This window comes from Diplotaxodon limnothrissa, linkage group LG15 (assembly GCF_057381915.1).
Source record: "Diplotaxodon limnothrissa isolate DT_005_m linkage group LG15, D_limnothrissa_male_GT1.1, whole genome shotgun sequence".
Taxonomy (NCBI): domain Eukaryota; kingdom Metazoa; phylum Chordata; class Actinopteri; order Cichliformes; family Cichlidae; genus Diplotaxodon; species Diplotaxodon limnothrissa.
The window spans coordinates 20029911-20047413 of NC_140610.1; the positions used below are offsets into that span (position 1 = coordinate 20029911).

The window sequence follows — 17503 nt, forward strand, 5'->3', positions numbered from 1 at the left end:
TGCAGCTTCTGTTTGGTCTCAGAGGGTCGAGGTTATAATAATGGAAAGGTCAGCAGTTTGATCCCTGGCTGCTCCGGTCTACATGTCAAAGCATCCCTTGACAAAAGTACTGAAGCCCAAATTGTCCAAATGTATCCATTGGAGTGGTTATGTGATAGGAAGAAACTGTTCAGAGGTCTAAAATACGTGTGCAAATGTAGCTTAAAACTGAATATTGGTAAATTTTGATTTTAAAAGTCAACAACCAATGAGAGCGATGTGAACAAAGTCATGCATCCTGAGATTTGCACAGGGATAGTTGTAGACCGAAAGAAAGAAGCCGAACATTTTGAGATTAAAGTTTATGGAAGTACATCAGCAATGATAACATATGCTCACTTGATCTTTTAATCAGGTATGATCAAAGAGTTTCTCTCAATATCTGAGCCACAAGAGAACCGACTATCACACCAAACGCTGGATGTTGGAGGATGATGATGGAGTGAATGTTAATCAATTGGATCATCTTCATCCCGCAACCCAGTTTATCGACAGAAGAGACAATTTCAGAGACGAGAACTGTATTTCAAAAGGTTTTATTAACATACTTTTTCCATTTAACCAGCCTATACATTTAGTACTAAAAGGCCCTTGTACACTGACCTACCATATTATTAGGTACAGTCTAATGGAATCCAATACTGTTTAAGTGAAATGTTGTGGTCTAAATTTTAGGAATACTTAAAAGTAATGCAGCCCAGCAAACAACTATACAGCAAAAAAAAAAAAGTAACCATAAACCAGATTTAGCATTATGACAACATTAAGAAAAGCTTTTAAAAGACCAGCTGATAGATTCAAATGAATTGGATCTCATGAATGTATCTAATAATGTGGTTATAAAATGTAAATGCACAGGAAGAAATCTGATCTTTAGACATTATTTGACAGCTGTTATTGAGGTGAGAAAGTAAAACAATTCAAACGCAGAACACAAACTTGAACTTTTGTCGGCGTAATGAAATGAAATGAAACTTTTCTTTAGGTTAAAGTTCACTTTAAGTTTTACAAGCTCAACATCTGACCAACGGATAAACAAATAAAGCTGAATAAACACTTTAGTGCAGAAAAGTTTGAAGATGTTGCGATTTCTCTTTTTTGCCAAACCACAGAAATCTGACAGACACTATATGGACAAAAGTATTGGGCCACACATCTTAATCTTTGAAGCAAGGCGTTTTGCTACAGGTATTTAAAATCAACCATCCAGTTATTCAGTCTGCCCATACAAACATTTGAAAAAGAATGAGAGTGGTACTTTAATGGGATGCCACAGATATAACAAGTCTGTTTGTGAAATTTCTTTCCTCCTACATATTCCACAATCAGCTGTAAGTGGTTTTATGTCAGACCACATACCCTAATACAGCAATGTGGGTTCTCCAAATGCTGAGGCACAGTAATAGTCACCATCACTCTGCTGACTGAGATCCAAACCTCCTCTGGCATTAACAGCAGCACAATCATGTGCACCAGGAGCTTTTTGGTATAGGTAGGTGTAATGTGTAAGTAACCCACTACTTCTGCTATTACAGTGCATTTTTGAGAGTCCTCATTTAAGTCTTCCTTTACGTACAACTTTTCTATGCATCATAGAAAGCTGTTTGCATATCAAGGTTTTGTTACTTTGGCTGTCAATGTTACACAACCCCCCCCCCCCCATTTACTTTTAGGCCCACAGTTATTCTACTACAGCACCAATCTATATTTTTTGACATTTGTCAAGTTCTTTACTGCCTTTTTTGCACATTACTTATACTCAAACCTAAATAGGGTACTACCTTTTGTTTCCCATTAAATTTTGCAGGAATCTTTGACATTAGGCACACAAACAAGATCACTGAAAGCTGTGCTTATTGTTTGTTAAGTTGCAGCTCAAATGTAACACAGATGGCAATTTCCATGAAATTTGGTTTGGCTTTGCTCATAGTTAAACCAATCTGTACCGTTTTTCTTTGCCTCCAAAGCATTTTCCAGCAAAAACTCAAATCTGCTGCTGTTGAATTGATGGGATTTCTAAGGTAACAGGAGTGCACAGATAGGAGTCGACAAAATAAATGATCTAGTTTTACCTCGAAAACTTGAACTACAAAAACTAAATAAAAAAAACACTCACTGAAAAAATGTTACCATGCTAATCGTGTGTAATCCTGAGTCCTGAATAAGCCACTGAAAATATTCTGAAAATTCCTTCTATGAATTTTCTTACTTCCCTTGTAAGGAACAAACCCCGTGTGTATCACTTCTTTAAATATAAATAAAGCCTGAACATTATTCTCCTTTTAGATACTATAAGTAAAACTCAATGATACTATGATGCAACTTCAGTAACTAGTCGAGACTCAAGAATTTATTTCCCACAAACCTGTGCCTTTGGTACAGCTGGTAATGCTTGAGTATAACTTCAATTGTATATGGAGTTTGGCAACTTGATGACCCTGGCATTGAACTTGTAGCAGTGTCTCCACTGTGTAAACAAAGACATATGTACTTCTTGTCCAAGTAGTTTGGAGAGTTGGCAAAAAGGCCTGAGGATGGGTGGGTAGACGGGTAGTATGTGGTACTAAAATATTTACCCAAAGTTCAAATACATAATCACCAAATTCAAGAAAACAAAGAAACCAGCACCACAACATACAACTGGGATAGAGGCCCACACCACACAGCATGAATACATTAGTATTCAAAAAAAAAGTGCTCAAAAGGATAGGAGTGACTAACAGCTAACAAACATAAAGCTTGAATGAAAAAGCAAAGTGAGGAAAACAAAAGCCATGTTCAGAGTTAGAAACACATTTCAAATGCATTAACAGAGAATGGCCTCTACGCTGAGTGAAGATGGCACATTCAGAAGCTTTCACAAGGTCGCTCATAAGCAAAAGATCCGTTATTCAGAATGAGCCAAAGAAGCTCAGCAGTGTACCTTCAAAGGCTTCACTCATCATGTGGTTTTATGTAGATTCATAAAAAAGGTTTTAAAAGGAGAATCTGAGAAGCATTTTGGAAAAAAGGCAAGGAGAGAAATTAAAGAAAAAAAAAAAAAACTAAACGCAGGGTTGAGCTGTCTCCAGATGGCAAGTCTTTTGTTCCATCTCTCACAGAACACAGCAAGTAGGCCAGGACGACTCGTAACAAACCACGTGGAGCAGAGCGACATCAGCGCATTGCCCTGACCGTCCGCGATGCCCTTCGGCTAATAGGGGTCGCTGAATTAGAGGTGAGCTACAACAGATTTCTGAGTGGGGAGTTTTCCTCCTGTAGGGACAGAAAATGTGTGTGGTTTAAAGCAAACCCAACAAATATGCAGTCTGGTTATTTAGACACAAACTTACAGCTTATTTCTTACCAAGAGTGTCTTCCAAGGAGTTTAACATCACCTTGTTGAGTTTTAAAGTCCCCTGTTCCTCGCCTCTGAAGGAAAAACATTGAAGCAATAGTTGTTACTTTCAAGACAAAAAAAAAAAAAAAGACTTAATTAAAATGTAGTTCTAGTGGCACTTTATAGCGTTCACTGGATAATCCAATATTAAAGGGATGCCTCCTACATTTCTTAAAAATCAGTGTTGCAGAGGCATTGTGAGCTGGAAGTAGAAATTAGAGGAATGATATCAACACTAAAGCAAATAAAATCCAAACCATCTGCCAGACTAGATAACAGATAAGAGAGGTAATATATTTTTGGATGAAATGAAAAGAGTAAAACTAAAAAGCTTTGTGGTTTCCACTTTATTCTGACCATAAAGGTTTTGGTTTTCTTGCTGTGTTTTAATTGACTTTTGATCACATTATACAAATGAGCTCAATATTTCCCACACACAAAGGGCATAGGTGTAAGGGTGGGATAGCCAGACAGCCGATCAAACCAACATGGGACACGCAGGTGAGTAAAACCAACATACCCTTTGATTTTCTGCACAGCTCCAAGTCTTATCAAAGCTGCCAGAGCATTCTTCTGGAGGTCCGATGACAACACTTCAATATACCTTAATCTACCTGGAAATACACATGAGCACTTAACATGTAATCATTGGCATAGAGTACTGAATGTTTGAAAATAAAAATCACAAGTAGAAATAAGAAACATTTTGGGAGAGAACCTGTGAGAAGATGTTTGATGATGAACTTCCGGACAGCAGGAATAAACTGTTTTTCTGTCAGACAGTCTTCTTCACACAGGAACCGACACACCACCTGCCACCACAAACGCAAACAAGGAACTGTTAGGACTGATGAGTCAACAGCACCCTCTAGAGGACATCTGCACAAACCTAAGGTATTTTACAAAGTTTCAAAATATAATGAAATAGCTCTAATTATAAACAGGAGCTAACAGATCTAATTATAAATATCCCAGTGTATTACACAATTTAAATTTATATGGTTGAGATTGAGGTGTCCTTCTTATCATACCGTACGTTGTTATTTAAATACAATATATACGAGAAAATTATAAATTATAATAAATCTCCTTTCAAATCTGATAATTTGTTTTTTAATCATTTGAACCAAACTGCTTTTCTTTGATCTATTTTCATGCACTTGACATCATAATACAGGACTGACTCTTCCAACCTGTTACATGCAAAATACGATCCAGCCAACTCGTGTTCAAAACGACACTGTGTCGCTGTGTATGCATCTCCCTCACCTGGTATCCTTGTAAGAATGGATCGAGAACACTGGTGAGGAAGGCCAAAGTCCTGTGCCCTCTCTCGGTGATCAGAACCTCCTGCTGGTTTATTTGCAGAGCTCCGGTCTTCACCAGCAGGTAACAGGCCTCCTCAAAGTCCTGCCAGACAACAGGAGGTGAGAGAAATATGTCACAATGACCATACAATAATTTATTCATAATTAATCTGGAGTACACCAGCACAGAGAAGATGTGTCTCACCTGTACAGTAGCTCCAGGACAGAGAATGAACTCATTAGAAAACATGTTTCTCAGGAAGCTGAAGCCGTTGTAGATCTCCTCTGGAAGACACATACAGAGGTCACCACCGCATATCATGTACCCCTCCATCCCCAGTATTCTCCATATTCCCTCCCCCATCTCAGCCTTTGTGTCCAAACAGCTCAACCTGTGCTGTTTCTCTGACGCACTCCTCCCTAATCCTGTCCATTCTGGTCACTCCCAGTGAAAACCTCATCTTCACCCCTGCCACCTTCAACTTGGGCTCCTGTCTCTTCGTTTCATCATAGTAGGTCTCACTAATATTTTGGAAACCTTCCCCTTTCACTCTTGTTGCTATCCTCCCATCGCAAATCACACCTGACAGTCATCTCCACCCACTCCTCCCTGTCTGTAGTCTCTTCTGCACCATCCACTGCTTTTGACCCCAGTATTTGAACTTGTCCAGCTTCACGGTTACATCTGCATCATAGCAAATGTGCCAGCATAAACAGGCTGAGTTTAAGTGACTTTTTAAAGACACTTAGCTGCCAGCTGAGTTTAGATTTTTATTTTTTCATTGTTAGTTTGACTTTGCAATATGGATTCACAATTAAAAAAAGATTAAATTATCATACCATATAAAAACTTTTGACAGATTAAGAACTTCCACAGAATCTAAAACCACAAAACAAAAAAAAACAAAAAAAAACCTGAACTGTAAACTGTCACAATGGTCGCGTCTTCCCTTTTGTGACTAAAAACATCCGTGTTAAAAATAGATGTCAGCTCAAGTTAAGAGAACATTTAAAAACCTCTTTTTTCATCAGATAAGTTTAATTTTTTTTTTTTTTTTAACCTTGTGCTCAGTTGGCACAAAATTACTTGGAAAAACTGAAAAGGAATTTTCTGGAGATAAACAGTTAGCTCCCATTTCCTGTTACACAAAGTAGATTTAATCTGTGGTGTCCTAACTAACAGTAGTACTACTTGTTTTTCCTGTATTTCTACCTGCACTCATAATGACTGAGCAGGCTGAGAGTAGCACAGTGGTGGCAGTCTTACGTTTCCGGTTGGAGGCAGCAGTGTGGATGGCTGAGGCCAGCAGGGCCGGTCGGATGAAGACGTTTAGTGCTTGATTCCTGTAGGAGACGCAGGAGAGTATGACGACTGCCTGGTTTAGGAGCTCCTCTTCTGGAGTAATGGCACTGCGAGTCTCTCCGGGCACCTGTTGACCTCCTACTTCAAGAGATAATTAACATTCATTTACTTATGTTTTCCTTTTTTGTAAACAGTTTTTAATTGTCTGTGTTTTAAGTGGAGTCAGATTAGAAAGAAAAATAAATAAATCTAGCCGTCCTTTCCTGTGGTTGACTGGCCTCTGTCTTTGTTGATTATTTGTACTGGACTCTGAGTATCAGCTAGATTATTTAAATGTAGTCTTTAGCTCGTGTTTTTATGACTGGGCTGATATTAGAACGATTAAAAAAAAAAAAAAAAAAAAAAATTGACATTGAGAAATAAAAACACCCGGGATAAAACAAACCTTGTTCCAATGCCAGCTGGACTCTTCCCTCAGAGATCCTCACCAGACCTCGATGAAGGGAAAGACTGGAGGAAACAACCTCTGAGGGAGGTATGTGGTCTGAAGAAACGAGAGAATCATAGATGAGGGGAAAAAAAAAAAAAAAAGATGGGATGGAAATCCCACGTTGTTGAGCTGCATATCAATATCACATCATCCCTATGCATTGCTCTACCCCTGTCGGTTTATGTTTAAGGTTGCATCTCTCCTTGTTTTGTCTGTGAAGGTTCTCAGTCATCCAGGTCATCGTAGTCAAAGGAGCTTGCAAAGAAAAGCGTCTGGACTTCTTTAAGTTGCTTGAAGACGTTTCACCTCTCATCCGAGAAGCTTCTTCAGTTCTAAGGTCAAATGGTGGAGAGTCCCAGATATAAACCTAGTGGGAATAACCCCCCACAGAGGGACAAAAGGACCCCCTGATGATCCTCTAATCGCCTGAGCCAAGGTGTGAAACTGGGTGTGGGTCCCAATCAGCCAGAGTTTCGGGTGAGTTCATTGTGAAACCTGGCCCCACCTTATCATGCGAATTCCTGAGATCAGAATCTCCTTGTTTTGTTTTTACAAGGTTCCTAAAAACTGTCTGAATTAGTGCAAGTCTCTTGACTGCACTTCACCTAAAACAGGGCTGCCCAATCCCAGTCCTCGAGAGCTACTATCCTGCAGCTTTTAGATGCATCCCTACTCCAACACAGCTGAATCAAATGGTTTGATTACCTCTTCAGCATGCCATCATGTTTGGCAAAGGCCTGATAACAAGCCATTCATTTGATTCAGGTGTGTGGGAACAAGGATGCATCTAAAAGCTGCAGGACGGTAGCTCTCGAGGACCGGGATTGGGCACCCCTGACCTAAAAGGAAATAAAACTTTAGTACAAATGTTTTCACATCATTTGAGTATTTCTTAATGTTAATCTGTTCTTAATCTGCTTTTATCCATGTTGAACTTTTACTTATCTTACCAACATCAGCCTGAGGACTGCATGTATATGTGTCAATGTGCACACAGCCATGAAAAGATTGTATGAACTTTATATCAAGATTGTTCGATTTGGCCTCTTGTTAGTCCTCTCACTTTAGTACATAGAGTTTTCATTATTGCTAAAACCGATAACTGGGCTCATACGGTACCCGGCCAGTGGAGGAAGGCTCCGTAGTGCCGAGAGAGGTCCCTGAGCCACACTGCTTGTTCAGTGAGCTCATCGAGTGCTGTCCCTTGCTTATCCTCCGCCGCCTGTTTCTGCAGCAGGACGAAGGCCAGAAGGACCCAAGGCTTCAGGACCATGTTCTCCTCCTGGGCTCGCACCAGCCTGTAGGCGGAGTCATTCACAAAGCTGAGGATTTCCTCACTGGGTCTCGTGGGGATATGTCTGGAATCATAAAGCTCAAAGTTAGTCGGTACTATATTTTGCATCTGTAACGAGCCTAAACATAAAACTACTTCTTTAGTTAAATAAATACAAAATGTGTACGGCTAACCAAGAGAGAGATGGTTTGAAAATGTGAGCACTGTCCACAAGACACTCGTTAAAGTGAGAAGAAAGAGGCCAAATTCAAAACTTTATAAATATCTAGCATGGATATTGACGGATAGTAATAATGTTTTTATAACTATTCAAGTACAGAAGATAATAAAATGTCCAAAAAAATTTATTTAATAAGGAAAAAGACAAGCAAATGACACAGGGCCAAGTCATGGCTTGGATTTGAGTCATTTTCACAAAATACTAAAAGTTAAAATCAGTGGAAAATAGAGATATTTGAGCTATTTGAGACTACAAATGGAATTTAAATTAAAACAGTACCTTGGTATCAGGTTGAACTGGCTGCGGTTAACTCTGCTTTCACCTAAACTTCTTACAGACACAGGTTGGCCAAAGTATACGTGGATACTGCCGTAGTCTTCACTGAGGATCTTTCTAGCTTTAAACAGGCCCTACAAAGGAGACGAGAAGAAGAAGAGCAGAGTGATTTACAATAAGTCTTTAAAGACAAAGAAAGACCCACTTACACTTACTCAACACGCTCAAGTCTCCGTGACCCATTTTCCGATACCAACTCTGCGTTTTATTATCATACAGTATGTGTTGGCAAGTCTGCAAGTGAAATATGCATTCAGACTATTCTTTGAAATACAAGTCAGTCAAAAACAAAAAAAGATGTCTTTGATCTCAAGTAATCAGACTAGCTGCTTTACACTTCCAAAATGCCAGAATAAATAACTTTCTGCACTCGAGACTGCCAACTACAGCTTTTGATTTCAACAGCTTTGCTATGATTATGAATTAACGATATTATGTTCACAGTAAACAGGTCTCATGTTACTCACTGAAGTGGACTCCTTGGGTTTTGGCACACCCAGCAGCTCCCTGGCATAAAGCGCCTCCTCCAGAGTCCTCTCATAGCTGATACTCACGGGGACCAAGCTAATGTCAAACACTTCTCCTTTAAGAAATGGGTCCATCACTATATTTAACAGACCTGGAGGAGGACACACAGACAAGGATAAATGCCAAAAGTACATTTACTGCTGAATAAAGTTCTGGTGACACACGGCTAGAAAAATCATCTGCAACCATATCACTTTTACATGTTTAAAGAAACAGCTTCAGATCTACATTTTTCACTAATAACCTGGGAGAGATCCTCTGTGCTCAAACCTGAGCCTTACCCAACTTTGGAGTCAAAGACTTGGCCGTTCGGCTTCTGGTGCCCTCTAGGAAAAATTCAACTGGTGCATATCCGTTCTAAGGTTAGGAGATAAAGAGGAACATAAATGGTATAGAAATACAGAAACAAAAAAAAAAAAAAAAAAAAAAAAAATGTGACTCATTCCAAATCACAATCCTAATGAAGCCGCCTCCTCACCTTAAGCATAATCTTGACATACTCAGAGAAGACAGCCCAGTACAACTTATCTCCACCAAAAGACCTCCGAATAAAGAAAGCTCCAGACATCCGCAGCATCTCCCCAACGACCTTCATCCCCATGAAGTCTGCAGAGAAATGCAAAGTTCATGTGCAAATACTGGTGGTGTATTATAAACCCATCTTTAAAACATACGGTCAAGGAGAATTAAGACCTCTGTGACACAGCAAGCTCTGACGAGCTGATACACATGTAGTTAATAATTTGCTAGCCCATCATATACACACACTTGTTCATTCCTTTGCTTACCCATGCCAGCAGCAATAACAGGTAGAGCCAGGTCGTAGGTGTACAGGATGTACGACATCAACAAGAAGTCCATGTAGCTGCGGTGACTGGGCAGGAGTACTACTGGGTGGTTATGAATAGCCTGCTGGAGCTAACGACAATGAAAGCACAAGTTAAGTGAATCTGTGCGAGTTCGAGTAACTGTCTGAGCTATCATCCCGCACTCACTCTCTGGAGGCCCTCTTCGTTGACACAGATGCTCCTGAACAAGGTTTTAAAGACTTTGGAGAGAGTGAAGGCGAAGAAGCGAACCGTGCTGAGCTGCAAGCGTTGAGCCATCTCCTCCAAGATGGCTGCCGCCTCCCCAGTGACTTCATCTGTGGTCATGCCCTTCTCTTTAGAAACCTCAAATTCAAAATAAATCAATTACAAACAAAGACATGTTAAAACAAATTATGCTTAAAAAAAAAAAAAAGTAAATGTGATTCATTTCTGACAATAAGAATGCAGGATGATTTTTGTCCCTCTCTGTCAATTTTCTTCGTCTATAAACTCGAGAGAAAACTTTGGACTTTGTCTATTTGTAGTAGCTCCTGACTTTGAAGTTTTCACTGTATGAAATAAGGTAATATTTCAAAATAAATTAGAAACCATTTCCTGTTACTGTGTCATAAAACACCACGCTGTCCTTGAATGCTAGTACTGGTGTTAATTTTAAAAAGTGCATGGCACAAACTACATTTCCTCTGATAGCCACTGGAGATTGGCTCAAAAAGCAGATCAATCTTCATGATTTAAGCTTAAAGGTAAAGTCAGGGTTGCCATGATTAAAAGAATGCTGCAGACACAGGTGGCTGTAGCTGCAATTAGGTTAAATGTGTTTTCTACACTTAAACTAAGGTCATTTGAGTTACTAAATTGGGCCTCTTAGCTGCGTTTGTGGTGTCGGTGTCTCCTGAAGCACTTTTATTATGTGGTTAACTGTGCTGAGCTTCATACCTGTCTGTGCTCAACTCTAAAGCTGTGTAAAACTTGTTACTTTAGCTCGCTTGCACACATTTTCTTGTTGCAGAAACCCTTGAAATAAATGCGTTAAAGAATGGAAAGTGCAGGAGACATTTTTCACTGAGAAATGTAATTTTCTGAACTGAAGAGAAAAATACATCCACCAGGTATAACCAGAAAGCCAATTTACCTGAGTGATGACATAACCCAGCTGATCAGACTGCAGCACCATTTGCTTCAGCTCACTGACTTTGCATGGAGTCAATCCTTTGTAAAGAACAGGAGTGTAACATTTGAGAGCGTATCTTAAGTCACTGGAGTTCCTCCTCTCCTCCAGAATATCCTCAAAATCATCTCTCTTCTTTAGCATAGGATCTCTATGCTATTAAGAAAGGGACAAAGTGCACTATTAGAAACATGCTTTACTCACAGTTCTCACTTATATAACATGAGTGACAGTGAAGACAACCACAGACAAATCCTATAGAGGTGAAAAATTGACCGTTGATATGTTTGCAATGTACAAACAGATGTGGCATGCAATGCACGACATCAGCATTTATTGTAAAAATTGTTGTCCGGTGCTGCAGCATTTTTGACACAAACAAGCGACATTCACATAAGCCCACATTCAAAATTTTTGTTAAGCATAAAAGATTTCTTGACACCACTGAAGGAGTGTCAAATTTGCTGCTGGAAATCTTGTTTAACGTTTAAGCTCAAACAATACCTCATATCTAATTTCCTATCCATGTTCTCTTTAAGTAATCAATGAGCAGCACTTACAAATATCCACTGTGAAATAAAAAGTGCAATACTGCCCTCTAGGGGTGAAGCTGAAATGGACGCCAAAATTATCACACAAACCTGCACTTTTTTTGGTTATGACAACTATGACAGCGTGTCAGACATGTACATATACTTATAGCGTCAACGCTGCTCGCTTACCAGTATTGTGTGTATATAAAAAAAAAAAAAAAGTGATTTCTGGAATTGTAATTTTCATTCTCAAAATAGGCCAATTTTACTTTGATGTGCATGTACACATCAGGGCTCTAAGTTACTGGCACATTCTTAAAGCTTGAACAAACACATGCCACAGTTATTTTTAGTTCTATGATTTTTAGATGTGCAAAAAATATGGCATTAAAAATATTTTTTTACTAAAAATTAAGAGCACCACACGCTTCATTAACGCTCACATCCGGTCCAGTATGTTGAAAGCAGTCACTGGTTGAAAGTAACAAAGTGCATAAGGTAATATTCTGCTATAAAAAAAAAAGTGCTTGAATACAGTAAGCTTTATTAGAGCACTTTAACGTTTTTTTTTATGTTAAACCAACGCATTAAGTTCACTTGTGATTAAAGGGGCAGTACACACAAATCATGAGAGAGTAGCTTATTATTCCCCCCACCACCACCACCACAGTGAAACTGAATAGGAAACCAGCAGATACTGGTACCATGAGGAGCAGGATTAGGAAATACTGTCGCAACTGTTGCCTCATAGAAGTTTGACATTGGGCTCTTCTTTTGACAGGGTTAGTGCAACTCCAAAGTTAAGTAGTTTTCGCTTAAATCTTCTCGGAAATAAAACATGAGGCCATACATTTTGTCTCCTGTCTGAAAGCTTGAAGCCTGAAACTTCAGGGATATGAGCAAAGAAACTGGCACGATGTAGGAAATCAGTTCGTTACCTAAATTAAAGTGATCCGATCTAGACAGACACACACACACACACACACACTTTCCCAACAACATAACCAACTACATCCAAACACAACACAGCAACGTTAAATTAAATCACCAGCTTCCGCTAAGAAATCACACCACGCATTCTTGTAGTTAAACGTATTTTTCCCACGTTAACCACAAAATTAGCGCATGTTTTAAGCCTGCGTCGCTGCAGACGTGCACAATTCAGCACGAAACCGTTTGAATGAAATGTCAAATGTCAAATAGTGGTCACCGAGCGAGGGCGGAGAGCTGAGCTAGCTTAGCCCGCTGGCTGAGACCTGCATACCTACCGAATAAACAGCTTCGGAGGCCATGTCACACTTTACAAACACACGAGCGATACATCCAGCGAACTTAATACGTGCACGTTTATTTTGCACGGTCCTGTCTCTTCTTATCACACTGTTAGCTGGTAACAACACCTGAAAACTTCACATGGGCGTATTTAACAAGTGGCATTTCCGTGGCAGCATTTTAGCCCTTCCCTCTTTTACCTACGGTGGCCGGACAGGACTAATATGCCGGGTTGCACTGCATGTACCATGTGCGCTCTGTTGTCATTGAAACGAGCAAGTTAGCGACAATACTTAAGCTCTCATTTTTACCGCTTACTCTGCTTATTATTAGCACGAAATGGGGTCCGAAAGAAACGGGAATAAAGACGAAGATTGCTTGTTTCTGGAGCATGTTTTGGACAAGCTTTATGACTTTGGTAAGTGTGGTTAGCTGGCTGGCTAATGTTAGCTTTACTGGCTACTTTAAAGGCTGGTACTGTGTTTGAGATTTGCTCTATTACTTGTTGGTTATAATATTATGTTTCATGAGTCTACTTGCAAGGAAAAGAAGCATCGAAAAAGTCTTTAAATTATGTTACATGTTTCGTTGTATTAGCCAGAATAGTTACTCTAAAGTTAGCTCATGTTTACTGAGTTGTCACCTAAAATGAATATTATACCAGTAAATGGCAGAAAACTCTCTTAGTATACAAAGCTCAGCTCAGCTTTGCTTATGTTGCACCATCCATATAAACGTGCAACTCAAAGGGCTTCACATGGCTATAATAAAAAAACACAGAAAAGCAACACTGGTGATTTTTAATGTACATGAACCACATGAGTAAATGACAGCGTATTATATTATACAGTAAATACTGAGATTCGCATACCGAGATTAAAAAAGCATGAAAATTAAAAATAAGTCAAGTGTCGAAACTTGATAAAAAGCTTCTCCATCTGACAACTGCTTCAGCTTCCATCTCGCAGCTACCTCCAGCATCATAATCTTTCACACCAACCAACACAAACGTGTCCTCGTTCACTACATCCATGAATTTTGTCTCCAAACTGCTCAACCCGAGCTGTCCCTCTGATGTACTCCTTTCTAATACTGTCCATTCTGGTCACTCCCAGTGAAAAGCTCAACAGCTTTAGCTCTGCAACCTCGAGCTTAGTCTCTTTGTTTCATCATAGTAGGACTCACTAATGTTTTTTAAACCTTCGCTTTCACTCTTGCTGCTATCCTTCTGTCACAAATCAGCTCTGACACTCATCTCCACCCTACCTACACTCCTTTTCACCTCTGTTATGCACTGACTGTTATGCACCTAGATAGTTAAAACTGAGCCACCTTCACTACCTTAACTTATTAGGTCTGCACTGTTACATCTGTCTCCCTCTCATTCACACACGTATGCTGTTTTACTCTTACTGACTTTCATTCCTCTTCTCTGTAGTGCAGTCTAGATAAAAACAAATATAGTTCATGCAATGTAGTTAAGCAGCACCACAAACTGCATTCTCGACATTTTCATAAAGTTATATTGTGACTCTTTGATCAAGTTAATGCAAATCCTGAACATTGTCATTATTAATGTATCAGTGGACAGGGCACAAGCAGGTTTGGTGGAGTGGTGACGGCAAGTGTCGGGGGTGATTTGAGATAGAAGGATAGCAGGAAGAGATTTATTTTAATACTGCTTTGCTGGACTGCATTAGTTGCAGTTTAGTTTTTGCTACAGAAGTGCAAAGTTACCTATACTTTAAAAGTCAGGTGTCTGCTACTTTCTTGTGTTACTGACTTTACCAGAGTTCATGGCCAAGTCATGTAAACAAAACGTTACAGGGTCTGGATTCTGAATCATATTGTTGATTGATGATGTAGGATCAGGACCAAAAAAGAAGTCTCAGAAGAAGAAAAAACGAAAAAGATGCGAAGATTGGGAGGAAGAAGAGGAGCTCCCTGCAGTGAAGGATATATGCAGTGACACTGAAGACTACAGAGCAGAGCAACATGATGCTGAGCAGCAGCAGCAGCAACAACGAAAGGCTGAGCAAACGGGTAGGCAGCATAGCAACAGTATATAACACCCTCAGTCATTTCACTTTTGTCTGTGAGTCATTAAGTTTTCTTTCTTTTCTTTTTTTTACTCATTAATCTGATTCATCCCATTTTCTAGCCTTCGAGCAAGTGAACCAGGTGGAGGTAGTCACATTTCAAGACCCCTCAAAGAAAAGAAAAAAGTCAACACCAAACCCCAACAAAACACCTGTAAGTCTGTTGTACTTGAGCTTACTGTGGCTCTCTATATTTGTTTGGAGGCTGGTATAGTTCAGTTCATGTTGATGGTGTGCAAAAAAAAAAATCTTGTATCCAGCTAGCAACTGGTGTTGGGAGTCGTTACGGATATTACACATTTTTCTTGTTACTTTTCATAAAAGTACATTACTTAACTACTTCTTTAGAAACATGAACACGTAGAAACTGAGTCTATGGGTGTGACTTTTACCTGTTGAAGATCAGGCTTTGGCTGCTGGGCTGGGTCAACATTCACTCAGTTTCATCACCACTCTGGGTTCTTAGCTGGCCTAGCATTAGCATGCTGTCTGTGCAGATATTTGCAAAGCTGCAGTTCTGTTAGCAGCAGACTGATGTTTGTGCAGTTTGCACTTTTTTAAATTTTTATTGTATTTTTTTATAGCACAACAGGAAAAGAGCGCAGTGGTAATGTCCATATCACTACTGCTCTAAAGCTGTAACGCTGTAGATCGCTCCACCCTTTACCTCCTCACACACCCAAATTAAAATCAAACCTTTGTAATGCAAGTAACAACGTAATTGTAACTGTTTTAATTTGTTTTTATCAATTTGGGGGGTTAAATGTGCAGAAAGAGTAGATTAGAAACAGAGTTATGGATGCTACCTATAGAAGGATCAGCAGCAGTGGCTTCTGTGCCAATAGGCTTAATAGGAAATGCAGTCATCTCCTCTTGTCACAGGCATTTTTTTAGGAGCTGTTGCAGTTCATTTTACAGCATTTTCATCTTGGAAACTTGTTTTCCAGTTGATACTATGAAACCTGCTAAATCCTACTGTTTGACCTCCAGCAAACCTCCTTTAAAGATCCTCCTGTCAGAAATGATTCTCATCACTTTCCTTTTCCTCCCGTCTTCATTGCCTTTGGGTTTCTGCTGTCATCCCTTCCAGGCCCTTCACATAGCAGAAAAGGAGCAAAGCGACCAGCTAGGAGAACTCAATTTGGAAAAGGTGATGGTTTCACCACAGTTTACTTCAATTTACTTTGTTATTGCTTCTTCACAAGATTGGAATCCATGTTTTGTTCATGTATATATATATATATATATAGCTGTAGATTATTGTTCTCTGAAAAATATAATTAGCAGTCATGTAGCTCTTCATATCTACATGATTTCTGTTGGCTTTTACTGTATTTGTGTGCTGGGGTCAGGCTCGTCTGGAAGTCCATCGGTTTGGAATTACAGGCTATAAGAAGGAGGAGCAGCGTGTTTTTGAACAGGACAGAGCGGTCATGTTGGGAGCCAGAGTAAGAGCAACATTTTAATCCAACTTTTAAATTTTGCTATAGAGCAGATTTTTTTTATGGCCCAATTTTCATGTATTTAATGTCTCTATCAGCCTCCTAAAAAGGAATATGCGAACTATAAGATACTTCAGCAGCAAATCAAAGAGAAGAAAGAGAAGGAAAAGGAGGAGGCTCAGCTGGTACGACCTGCACTTTCAGGCCAGTCACACTTACAGGAAAATTACTTCTATTTGCTGTTCTTAATGTAGCATAAATTATTTCTTTTTAGGGCCTGAAGAAAAAGAAGAAGAAGAGTAAGCAGAGGTAGGTGAATAAAGTCACACCTTTCTTAAATATCATTGATTATTTACCTTAATTATGAACTTTAATTATTGTTAATGAAATACTTCCCCATCATAGAATTCATCCTAACTCTCCAAAAATTAGTAATTAAATATGAAAATATACTATTTTCATATAGTATATTTATAGTATAATATAAAATATTTTATTTTTTATAATTTCTGTGGCTCCAACCTGTGTTTGCTTCTACTGCTCTGTCAGAAACAGGAAGACAACTGTACCCTCGGGTCCTGGCGCAGCCCCCTCTGGTCAGGTGGGCCGCTTCAAGAACGGCATGCTGCTCCTCAGCTCCAAGGAGATCCAGAAGATCAAAGGCAACAAGTGAGGAAAATAGGAAATGACCAAAACAGAGAACGATGTCTAAAAGCAAACTGTTTAACAGTCTTTCAGTGTATTTAAATCAAAGTGGCTGTTGCCCCCCTGAATGTTCATGATACAGCCCTGAATGAGATTTTCAGTGGCTTCTAAATTTCTTTCTGATTGATAACTTTAAAAAGGGGCAAATTCTCAGTGTATACGTGTTTTAACACGCTAATGCAGAGTTAGTGGTGTTTGAGTTTTTCCCCTGTACTTTATGGCCTGCGCTAAAATAAATATGTAATAGTTTTGCTCTCTGAGAACGACGTGTCAGTTATGGTGATACCGTAAAAGACGTGTAGAACATAAGAGAGAAGCAAACACTAACAGAAAACCAGCTGAGTTCGTCTGCTCTGAAGCAAAGAATAACAGAATCAGTGCTTCTCTGCTGTGTTATAAATCAGTCCTAAAATATGATTAATATTTAATTACTTGCCTTTCAATTTATTATTTATGTTTTGTATTCTGTTTTGATCATTTTTATCTGAAAGTAATTTTGTGTTCTTCTCAATTTAATGGCAAATTTGGAGGTATGGGGCAGGGCAGGTCAACACCCAC

General features: G+C 39.3%; 2 protein-coding genes across 3 annotated transcripts; one reads left to right on the forward strand and one right to left on the reverse strand.

Moving 5' to 3' along the window:
• Positions 1-995: 995 nt before the first annotated feature.
• gnpat (glyceronephosphate O-acyltransferase) lies at positions 996-12856 on the reverse strand. Of its 2 annotated transcripts, none has more exons than XM_085371789.1 (17): positions 12696-12856; positions 10859-11050; positions 9892-10068; positions 9685-9814; positions 9375-9502; positions 9178-9253; positions 8836-8987; positions 8312-8442; positions 7638-7876; positions 6474-6572; positions 5993-6166; positions 4931-5010; positions 4688-4828; positions 4137-4230; positions 3939-4032; positions 3386-3450; positions 996-3294 (listed from the first exon to the last, which is right to left on the reverse strand). In XM_085371789.1, the coding sequence occupies exons 1-17, from the start codon at positions 12717-12719 to the stop codon at positions 3251-3253; spliced, it is 2040 nt and encodes a 679-aa protein (XP_085227915.1). In that variant the 5' UTR covers positions 12720-12856; the 3' UTR covers positions 996-3250. The 2 variants fall into 2 exon arrangements, with proteins under 2 accessions (XP_085227915.1, XP_085227914.1); XM_085371788.1 differs by having other exon boundaries at positions 5993-6169.
• A 135-nt stretch (positions 12857-12991) lies between these two features.
• On the forward strand, positions 12992-16913 carry fsaf1 (40S small subunit processome assembly factor 1). The gene is made up of 8 exons (XM_085371790.1): positions 12992-13117; positions 14566-14742; positions 14861-14952; positions 15889-15948; positions 16151-16246; positions 16339-16425; positions 16515-16549; positions 16790-16913. Exons 1-8 carry the CDS (start codon positions 13039-13041, stop codon positions 16911-16913), a joined length of 750 nt encoding a protein of 249 aa, XP_085227916.1. The 5' UTR covers positions 12992-13038.
• The last annotated feature ends 590 nt before the right edge of the window (positions 16914-17503 follow it).